The sequence below is a fragment of the Thermobia domestica genome, chromosome 9, assembly GCF_964235325.1.
Source record: "Thermobia domestica chromosome 9, izTheDome1.hap1.1, whole genome shotgun sequence".
NCBI classification, from domain to species: Eukaryota; Metazoa; Arthropoda; class Insecta; order Zygentoma; family Lepismatidae; genus Thermobia; species Thermobia domestica.
The window spans coordinates 265,097,772-265,109,215 of NC_137462.1; the positions used below are offsets into that span (position 1 = coordinate 265,097,772).

Genomic DNA, 11,444 nt, shown 5'->3' on the forward strand with positions numbered 1-11,444 from the left:
GGAAAACCCAGGAAAACCTCATTCAGGGTGGCTGGCCTGAAAAAGAGTGTCATACTTTTTCGACCGAGTGATCCAACGGGGAATCGAACACGGGACCGCTCGCACTGAAGGCGAGAGCGTTAGCGACTACGCCACGCGGGGCCCCTGGCATTGTCGTAACATCCGAAATGTGTGTATCCTTGCCGAGTACAGAGAAACAGGTAATGAGACCACGTTCTAGTTAGAATAAAGGGTTTTATAAGTAACAAAGTTAATTTTAACTTTGAAGTTACTTCAAATTGGCAAACATTATTTCACGGTTAGTACTAAAAGGAATAAAAATACCTAACGCAATAAACTAGAAATGCTTAATTCACACTGTCGCTGGCGAAAAAGTATCATGAACTCTGTTTAATATAATTTAAATAAATGTCACATAGAAAATATAAATAATTTACAAGTATTTCAATTCCAAATAATGATACAGAAAATAAAGCTTGCAAAATAAACGTCTTCCCAAGCATGTTATATAATAGAGAATCTGCGTATATTACCAAATCATGAAGTCATACGTCACAGTTTCGCCACCCCCTCTCCGCCCGTTCTACTCAATAAGATAGCAATGTTTTGAGTCAATATTCATAGCGGAAACGATAGTCAATCAGATCGTTTTTTCAGTGCCGATGCTCGGCTGTTTTTTTGTCCCCATTGAGTTAATAGGATGAAGATACACATGGGCAGATCCCCTATTCTGTAACATACTTTGCATCTTCCAGAATTTTGTCTTTACTATTTTCCATCTCCATTGCTTTGTAACTAGGTACATTCATATCTTGTTGCAGGGGTGCAATGTAGGGGACCTTGAGAAAGAGATATTTTAATCAATTGTATAGTGAAAAACCAATGACAAACGTTACATAACATACCCCTAGACACAGTTCGCCATCCAATTATGTACCCCTGAAGCGGTTTAAAAAAATAAATAGAAATGAACTTATTAAACTTAATACACATGTTCTGTTGATTAAAAAGGGATACAAATAGAGACCCATCAAGAGGACCTTAAGTGTGCCAATTATAAAGGCTATTTACAGGGGGATAAAATGCACATCCGAAAATATTAACATGGGAAATTCCAAAACATATGGGAGACATCCAGTTCTACTGAGGGATTTTCTCCAACTATGATCATTCAATAAATATTGGAAATATGCTTATTTTAGGATTACATACCCCAGAAACATCGCGTACCCGCGGTTGAATAGCACTGCTTCCTCTTCAGCTATTTGCTTCATGACATTTGTTGGACTGACAGGTATTGCAAAATGAACCTAATTGTGGTAAGCTAGGTACTTCTTACTTTTCCCAACATTGTGTCACCATTTTGGGTGGACACAATTTTGCATTGCTCTTAGAGGTGTGCGCTTTACCTTAGAGCGGGTGTTGCTCCTCAGTTAAATAATCATGTGCTATCCATTTTCATTAATTCTTATACAATACAAATGAAATTAGAATTTGCATGTTTTGTAAATTACACACTTTTATCTTTCTCCAAATAGATAAAAGATTTGACGATCGAAAGTGTTGTTTACATCTTAATGACATTCTTTGTAAATATGAATATATTATTACCTGAATATTATTGTTTCCTTCCACGTGTACATTTCTTTGTTGCTTTTTGATATATATTTAGGCCTCAAATTAAAACAAAAATATTTGGCATTTCTTTCACAGGGTGTTGTTCTTGTACTACTTGTAACAAACGTACACGGAATTCCTCAAGGTTACAACTATCCTCGACCAAACGTTCCATTTGGGCAATCTGGAGGAATAGGTAGTGGCAGCAACCAAGGCCAAGGATCATCATACAGTACGACTCCTAGCACTCCGTCCGGAACTCCATTCCCAACTTCTGGCAGACCAAGCACTACATCACCATTCGGAGGAGGAGGAGGAGGCTCTTCCTCTTCTTTTGATTCTACGAACCAAATTGGTAGTGGTGGTGGTGGTTATGGTGGCGGAGGTGGTGGAAGTCAGTCAAATTATCAATCCTCACAGCAAGGGTACAACTACAATGCACCAAATGGACAAGGTGCTGGAGGTACCAGTGGTGGCTATTCGCAAGCAGGCTCTGGAGGGTCGTACTCAAGACCAGGTAATGCATACGGAGCACCAACTCCTGGATCAACAGGTGGTCCTGGCTCCCCAGTAAGTAATGACATATCGTTCCAACAAGGAGGTCGTCCAGGAGGAGGATCTAATGCTGGCCAATTCTCAAGTACTTCATCTTCTCAAGGATATAATTACAATCGACCTCAATCATCTTTTGGTTCTTCAGGTGGTGCCGGAGGTGGAGGTGCTGGAGGTGGGGGTCCCGGAAGCGGAGTAGGTTCTGGTTCAGGATCTTTTGGTGGAAATCAACAAAGTGGGTCATCAGGATTTCAACATGGTGGTGGATCGTCTGGCTCTGGATTCGGACCAGCTGGTGGTGCCAGTGGAAATGGATACTCATCCGGACAAGGTACACAACAAGGATACTCGTACAACAGACCGAGACAACCTGGGGCAGGTGGTGCTGGTGGCTTTCAGTCTTCGTCATTCCGACAATCTAATTCGTTCAGAACAATTTCAACTCCATCCACAACATTGAGTCCTCCGGTACAGACAACGCCGCAAGGATTTCTTTCTTCTGGGGGTTCGCAACAATTTTCAGGAGGAAACTTCGGAGCTAGAGGAGGTGGGCAGCAAAATACAGCTATTGGAACTTTTCGATCATCTCAAAGTGCCCAAGGTCAAAGTGGGTATTCTTATAATAGGCCTGGAGGACAACAATCCTCACAGGGAGGTTCTGGAGGTGCATATCAACCTTCCGGAAGCTTTGGTCAAGGCTCGGGTGGATTTTCTCAGGGAGGTGGTAACCAAGGTAATGGAATTGGTGCATCTGGAGCAAATCAAGGACAAGGCTACAATTACAATCAACCTGGTAGTGGATTTGGTTCGGGAAGTAGTGGGTCCACAGGTCAAAGTGCTTCTGGTGGAAATCAATACGCAGGTAGTTCTGGTGGAGTCGGTCCAACACAAGGAACACAACAAGGATATTATCAATCTTCTCAACAAAGTGCTGGAAATAATCAAGGTTTGTCCTCAGGAGGTAACTCCTTTTCTAATCAGCAAGGATATTCATATAATAGACCAAGTCCAACATATTCACCTGGAAGCCAAGGAGGTAGGCCTGGGAGTAGTTTCGGTGGATCTTCTGATTCTTCATTTTCAAATTTTAATCAAAATGCTGGTGGTGCAGGAACTAGACCTGGTAGCATTACTCAAGCATACCAGCAAAGTGGTTACGGCGGTGACAGTCCATCACCACCACCACCTGGTGCTCTTAATCAAGGGAGTGGTTCAGGTGGTGGATCAGGAGGTGAAGCTGGATACTCTTACAATAGACCTGGATCATCATATTCATCAGGTGGCGGCGGATTCTCCAATCAAGGAGGATTACAACAAGGAGGTAGCGGTTTTGGCTCCGGTAGTGGCACATCAGGTGGAGGTGGTTTTGGTGGTCAGCAAAACGGTTATTCTTATAATCAACAAAGTTCATCGTTCGGTTCTTCATCAGGAGGTGGTCAATTTGGTAGGCCTAGCGGAAGTTACCAGGGACAACAAAGTGGTTTCGGTAGTGGTAATGGTCCTAGTTCAGGTAGTGGAAATTACCAATCTTCTCCAGAACTTACACAAGGTCTTTATGGAGCCCCAGCAAGCGGACCATCTTCTGGATCTTCTCAATCTCAGCAATTTTCACAAGGAGGACAACCTACAGGAGCACCAGGTTTTGGTGGACCATCATCTGGTTCCGGTAGCTACCAGTCATCAAATCAAGCTCAGCAGGGTTCTTATGGGGGACCTTCTACTGGTCCTAGTTCTGGCTCAGGTAATTATCCGTCCTCCGCTCAATCAGGACAGCCTTTTGGAGGATCCAGTGGTTCAAATACTGGTTTCAATAATTATCAAACGTCTACACAGGGAGGACAAGGTCAAAATGGTGGAGCTCCAGGTTCTCCACAGGGATTATATGGTGCTCCAGCCTCTGGTCCTGGACCAACGCAGTCTAGTTCAGGGTTCGGAAATCAAGGGTCCCAGTATGGAGGATCAGGAAATAATGGATTTCAAACAGGTTCACAAAGCGGTTCATCTTTTGGTTCTAACGGAGGTTATCAGACAGGTGGGGGACCATCTACTCCGTCATCCTTTAATAACCAAGGCTCCGGTCCCTTTGGAAGTGGTGGAAGTGGTTATCAATCATCTAGTCAGAGTAATCAAGGTTCTGGTGCTCCAGGATCTACAAATATCCAAACATTATATGGAGCTCCAGCAGGTGGCTCAGGAAATTATCAATCAGGCCAGAATTATGGTTCTCAAGGGAGTGGAAGTGGAGGAAGTCCAGGACCCACTGGTTTCCCTTCATCTACTCCTTCCAGTCAAGGTTTTCCCTCATCTACACCGGGATATGGTTCAGGAAATTCCCAATCATCCACACAATCAAACCAATTCTTTGGGTCTCAAGGCTCAAGCGGAACAGGAGGACTTGGTGGAAATGCAGGCCAAGGAGGTTCTCAATTGGGACAGGGATTGTACGGAGCTCCCGCTGCAGGGCCAGGGTCAAGACCAGGTTCAAGTGGTTTCTCTTCAGGTGGACAGTCAGGTCAAGGTTTTGGATCTGGAAGTTCTGGAATTTCGAGACCAGGGTCCGGTGGTTATCCATCAGGTGGCCAGTCAGGACAAGGGTTTGGAGGTCAAGGACAAAATGCACCTGGATATGGTTCAGGTGGATATGGTTCATCTACCGAGGCTAACCAGTTTGGATCACAAGGAACTGGGTCTCAAGGTTCAAGGCCACCAACTGGGCAAGGGTCAGTTCCACAAGGATTATATGGAGCTCCAGCGAGCGGTCCTGGAACCGGACCAAACGCTTACCCATCTTCAACTCCGTCAAATCAAATTTTTGGATCTCAAGGTAGTAGTGGTGGTACTGGCAGTGGTAGTGGCAATGGCGGTGCAGGAGGTTTCTCTCAAGGTTTTGGATCACAAAGCTCTGGTCGTCCAGGCTCCACAGCAGGTGGGCAACAACCTCAAGGGCAGTATGGAGCTCCTTCTGGTCCTTCAACTCCTGGACAACTATATGGGCCTCCGGGCAGCTCGGGTTCTGGAAATGCACAATCAGGGCAATCTTTTGGAGGTACAGGATCTACTGGCTCTGGATCTTCATACGGCGCTCCAGGTTCTGGTTCTGGTGGTTTTGGTCCAAATCAGTCTGCAGGAAGACCAGGGTCTGCTGGTGGGATAAGTTCTCTTTATGGTGCCCCGTCAACCGGTGCTGGTTCTGGTAATTATCAATCATCTCAGACAGGTCAATCATTTGGAAGTGGAGGAAGCCCGGGTTCATCATATGGAACTCCCTCTTCGGGTAGTGGTAGTTATCAAACATCTCAATCAGGGTCATCTTTTGGTCGCCCTGGATCTGGAGGACCAAGCCCCACATACGGTCCTCCAACTGCAGGTCCTGGTTCCTCTGGCTATCAAACAACTCAATCGAATCAACCCTTCGGACGACCAGGTACAGGTGGACCTAGCTCACTTTATGGTGCTCCAACAGCTGGACCCGGTTCTGCTGGTTCTGGTGGATCAGGTGGCGGTGGACCTAGTTCAAATTATGGTGCTCCAACAGCAGGCCCTGGTTCTGCTGGTTCTGGTGGTCCAAGTGGTGGTGGACCTAGTTCAATTTATGGTGCTCCGACAGCAGGTCCTGGTTCTGGTGGTCCAGGTGGTAGTAGACCCAGTTCAATTTATGGACCTCCTACAGCAGGCCCCGGTTCTGGTGGTCCAGGTGCTGGTGGACCTAGTTCAATTTATGGTGCTCCAACAGCAGGCCCCGGTTCTGGTGGTTCTGGTGGTCCAGGTGCTGGTGGACCTGGTTCAATTTATGGTGCTCCAACAGCAGGCCCCGGTTCTGCTAGTACTGCTGGTCCAAGTCCCTCTTATGGACCCCCAACTGCAGGTCCTGCCTCTTCTGGATATCAAACAACTTCTCAATCAAGTCAAGGATTTGGACGTCCAGGTGGCGGTGGACCGAGTCCCACGTATGGTGCTCCAACGTCCGGTCCAAGTTCTTCTAGTTACCAAACAACTTCTCAATCAAGTCAAGGATTTGGACGTCCAGGTTCTGGGTCACCAAGTGGATCGTATGGAGCTCCAAGCCAAGGAGTTGGAGGACCCACGTCATCTCCCAGCCCATTTGCTCCTCAACAAAGTGGAGCGTCACAAGGTAGCACAGAAGGATATGTATATAACAGACCGAGGGTTCCATTCAGTACACCAACACGAAGAAACCGAAGAAACAAATCAACGAAATCGACAATTGAAAAACAAGGATGAATTCAATGGACTGCGAATGTCGTAAGTATTCTTTACCTTTTTCATAAATTGTTCTTATATCAATTCAGTATTGTGTTCATACATATAATTAAAAGTGAAATTAAATAGCTTCAAAATAACAAGAAAAGTCAACTATTGTTCTAATTAATGTCTGTGTATTAGATAATTTTTTATTCCCTTAGTTGGAAGCAATGGAAGTTTGATTTTACCGATGTAATTTTCGTTAAGAGCCGCCACAATAAGAGTTACAAATATTTAAACAAAAACAATCACTGTGGATCAACTTGTTTTATCATTAGTGCAAGTAAATGATAAATTATCACTATGATAGTGCTTGTTGTTGTGTTAGTAAAATAACGTAGTCTTTTACTAATCTTTTTTCTTTGTATGAAGTAATGTATTTAGCGGAGTATTGTTCGGAGCAAAGACATAGACATTATGAAAAGAAAGCGATGAAAACATTTGAAATGTAAGTGTGGTGTACAATAGTGAAAATTAATTAAGTGAAAAAAAGTAAAGAGGAATTGTTAGGAATAGTTGGGGAGAAAATAACGATATAATTTATATAACGGTAACGATATAGTGATATAAAATAACACTATTCAAATATAGAAAAGAAAGTGGTAAGAACATGGTTTGAGAATTACATTATAAGGGACATGATAGAAGCTATGGCTGAAAGAAAGCGACCGGAAAGTGAAAAGTCTATACTTGAGTGAACAATGTTAACTCCTTATATAGCAGTGACATTCATGTGGATATCATGAAAACGTGTCCCTTATTAAGGCGTATTAATCCTGGAGATGATGAAATTTGTTAGTGGATGAAATGCGAGACTTAGTTCTACTATTTCTCCTTAGGTGGCAGCACCTTACTGACAGGAAAGACAAAAAATGTGTTGTCGCAGTAGCTGGCAGGCCTAAGGGAGAATTCAATTACAACACTCACGTGTTCGTTTTGAAGAGAAATAATTTGAAACTTCCAGATCGGAAATGTATATATATATCCATCATATTTATTAAGAAGAATTCACTAAAATTCTAAGGAACTCGATACGTTTTACTCCACTAAGAAAAAGAAAATAGTTATGATGGGTATTACTGATTACTATCGTCTACGAGACGAGACGATAAATAAAGTTTTTGTCTCGTCTATTATATTTTGTAAAAGTGTACTCTTGTATCGATTCTCGAAAGATGCTTCTCGTTTCGTCTCATTTCGTAAGTTTATGCAAAAAATTATGCTCTGATTTTTTTTCTTAATTTTGTCTAGAAATTCTCAGTATCTTTCCGTGTCACGAGAGAACCACAAACGGTGTGATATAACAACATTTACACCATAATGATTATAGGAGTCGTTTGTGCAATGACTTTCGTATCTTTAAACATTCATAAATGCTCTTCATTGTGTTTGTACAATCACATTTATCTATTTATAGTTTTTTTATATTATAAATCCTGTGGCAATAAAATAGTGTTGATATCTAAGGCTTGGATGAACTAGTGTTGCCTCACAAGAGTCGAGAAATTTTTCGTCTCGACAAGAACAAAAATTATCTTTTTTCTTGTCTCGTCTCTTCTAACCTCGGTGGCAACATTGTTTCATATTAAATCGCTGCCCAGAGCTTGTGAGCACCTTTTGATAGTCTATTTGACAATAAACACTATAGTAAGACCGATAATGAGAACAGTTTTTGTATGATGTAAAAGCACGCTTTAGTTATCGGAGGAATGACAAGGAGAAACGAATAAAGCATTGGACGGGAGGGCACAAATGGAAGGAGGAGTAAAAGTTATTAGCAGTGTAGGATTAGTGAAAATGTAGGAGTTAGTGTATATGGAACAACATCGATGCTGTGGTTCATGTGCCATTACTGTCTATGTGTGTGATAGATTTCCTGTCAGCTCCTTGTTCTTCTGGTATGGTTTACTAAGAATGTGAGCAACAAATTTGAAGGGCACAGAATATTCAATTGGAAATATTTGCGTTAGAATAAGAGTTGATATTTACTGTGAAAGTACTTATTGGTTCTCAAATTACAAAAAAGGACTAGGCGGAAGGTGTAAGTGATTAAAAACAAACACACTTGGCGTGACAGCCCTTTGTGGTTTTGAGTCGCTCCAACGCTATATGTTTGCTACCGGCGGAACTACATCCAACTTAGCGACTAGCCCTGTCCCTAAGAGGCGTCTTTTATTCACATGACTTCACAATTTGCCTCACGAAAATAGGTAGACGCCGTAAATTAGGAAGCACCGGTTGGGAATCGAACCCAGAACCGCGCGGACGTGAGTCAAACGTCCTAACCACTAAACTACGGTGGACCGAGAAGTTGTTGATTGGTAGGTAAAAAATAAAGGTAACATTTAAAAAAAACGCAAAATTCTAAGAAGCATTTTACCCTTTAAACCGATATTCACTACTTTTTTTCTTTTGAAAATTAACATTATAACATTTTTCATTGCACTATTAGTAACTAGAACATTTTTCACTAATATAATATTTTCCTTTTTGTTTCTTCACAGCTTTAATCAAGACTTGAAAGTAACGCAACGGAATAAAAATGATGGGCAATATATAACTAGAAGGATACTGCCAAGTGAAGATACTAAAAGTTATTTTATGACGTTACAATTTCTGGAACTCTTGCTCACAATATGTACCACTTTTAAATACGTAATATAAGATCAACATGATTTGTATATATGTTTGTACGGAGACTGATAACGTAAAAAAAAAAAAAAATAACCATTAAAGTGATACAATTAAGGAAGTAATCTAAAGCATACTCTGTGTTATGTAAATTTTATTTTTTATATAATAAATTATACTTATTATACATATAAGTATTTTTCATTTCAAAAGTTATCTCGTCTTACATCTACCTTTATACGAGGGAGGATCAGAAACTAAGTTTACAAGACCGGTGCGGTAATTTTAATATGTGGAGTTGGCAACTGTGAGTAGTTTCAGCCACCCGCCACCTACGGCGCTAGTTGTATGTAAATATAAATGGCGAATCTTTCGGAAAACTAGTCGCGCGAGGAAGTCAGCTCAGTCATGCGATTTCTGTAGGCGAAACATACAACTGTGGCTGAAATTAACCGGCAGCTGCTAGACATTTACGGAGAAACTGTAATGTGTCGTCTGTATGTCGCATAATGGTGTCGAAAGTTTACGGTTGGTAGAGAAAACGTCATTACGATGTTGAAACATGAGGACCACTATGCTATAATTAGAAGCAGTGTAACTGGCACATCATCGAACACCCTTCCTACAGCCTGGACCTCGCTCCAAGCGACTTTTATCTGTTCTCGCAGTTGTAGGAGCACCTACGATACCGTCGCTTCACTTCAGACGAGGAGGTGAAACACTTCGTAATAACGTGGCTGAACATTAAAAGACGGGATTTTTTTTACATAGGAAATCTTCAAACTCGTCCCACGATGCGACAAGTTCCTCAACCCATATGGGGACTATGTCGAAAAATAACCTAATATATGTACTATCTGTTATCTATATTGTTTTTATGGTATAATATATACAAGTTTCTTTACAGTCTTTGTAACATGACTTTCCGATCATCCCTCGTATAATGTCTGAGAAACTGAATAATCTGAGGAATGCACTGTTATGTTACTGAAATTGTAACAATTAAAACATGTCTTTCTTCATAAAGCATAATTTAAACAGTGATGACTGGGCCCAGCGAAAGTGTAGGCTATGATTTCTTCCTTTAATTGCATGCGAAACAAAAGTGTAATTGCCCATCACAATATACTTGAAATGAGACTTAAATAATCAATATGTATTAAAATTCCTATAGTAGAATAAAATCATGGAACTTATTCCGCATCATACAATAATTAGTTATACAAAAATATGCTTAACCCTTAATTATTTATTTGCAATCATTACAGAGCATAAACACAATGGGCCTTATGCAGAGTCGTTTTGATGTATGATTAGCGTCATACTAAGGGCCTGACTACTGCAGGAAACATACGTTAGTTGAACACTTTAGTATGGCACTAATCACACGTCAGAACGACTCTGCATAAGGTCGAGTATGTTTTGTACAAATTAAAGGGTCAATAATAAATATGGTCGCAGCTATATAGAAATATCGACCAATTCACTTACATTGTTTTGTGTAATAATAATTGATTATGAAAACAATAATTGATTTAAAATTTGAAATACAACAACAAAAGATAGAAAAGTAAGAAAAAAATTGATGGTACAGATGAACCGATTGCCCGATTACGAACAACATGTCGCAATTATAAAATGTTGATTAATTACTGATGTGGGGAGGCACAAAGATGATTCTGATGAAAAACAAAAAAGATTGCAGTATTTAAAAAGTCAAAATGCTCCGGTTGATTGCACACAAAAAAGTGGATGGTAAAACAGAATTAATTTCAAGTAGAACATTTTCACATTAGCATCCACGTTGAACTCCACTTAAACACAGTTCAAGGCTATACGCATATTCGTTAATTTACATCTGAAACCATATTCTTCTCTTGGTAACAGGACTTGTTACAAAAGTATAGCATCTTCCTACAACACTCTTCTCTTCTTGTTAAGAAGTTCATTTTCTACAGAACTAACGAAGTGTTTTTGTTTTAATTTATTCCCCTCCCTGAGGCTTTCTTGATCCTCTGCAACCTCCTAATACCATCCCCAACTGGAACGTGAGATTGACTTTACCTTCGACGTGTGTATAACCCTTTGGTTGTACGGTGGTGTGACCCACGGTCTTTTTGCTTCCGAAGATTATTTGTACAAAGGTGTGCTCTAGTACCATCTTATCCTTTAATATCCGGCTCATATAAGACTTCCATTATTAAATTTTACTTGACTGCCAAATATAACGTTTTCACCGTCCACAAGCATTTTTAAAATTTTTTTGACAACTTTATATTCTGTGTAATGGCTCATCAAATTATTTTAAAGGTCACCAAGTGCATTATAGATCACTAAATCATTACAGGCACCACAATTAATAAGACATAATTCTCTACTTG

At 40.8% G+C, this 11,444-nt stretch overlaps 1 protein-coding gene across 2 annotated transcripts in view; it reads left to right on the forward strand.

Moving 5' to 3' along the window:
* The window catches only part of LOC145660675 (uncharacterized), a 46,580-nt gene extending 37,504 nt beyond the window's left edge, over positions 1-9,076 (forward strand). For both annotated transcript variants that reach the window (XM_081726010.1, XM_081726011.1), the window contains 2 exons: positions 1,714-6,432; positions 8,937-9,076. In XM_081726010.1, coding sequence (XP_081582136.1) covers positions 1,714-6,411 — 4,698 coding nt within the window. In that variant the 3' untranslated portion in view covers positions 6,412-6,432; positions 8,937-9,076. The remainder of the gene's footprint in view (positions 1-1,713; positions 6,433-8,936) is intronic.
* The last annotated feature ends 2,368 nt before the right edge of the window (positions 9,077-11,444 follow it).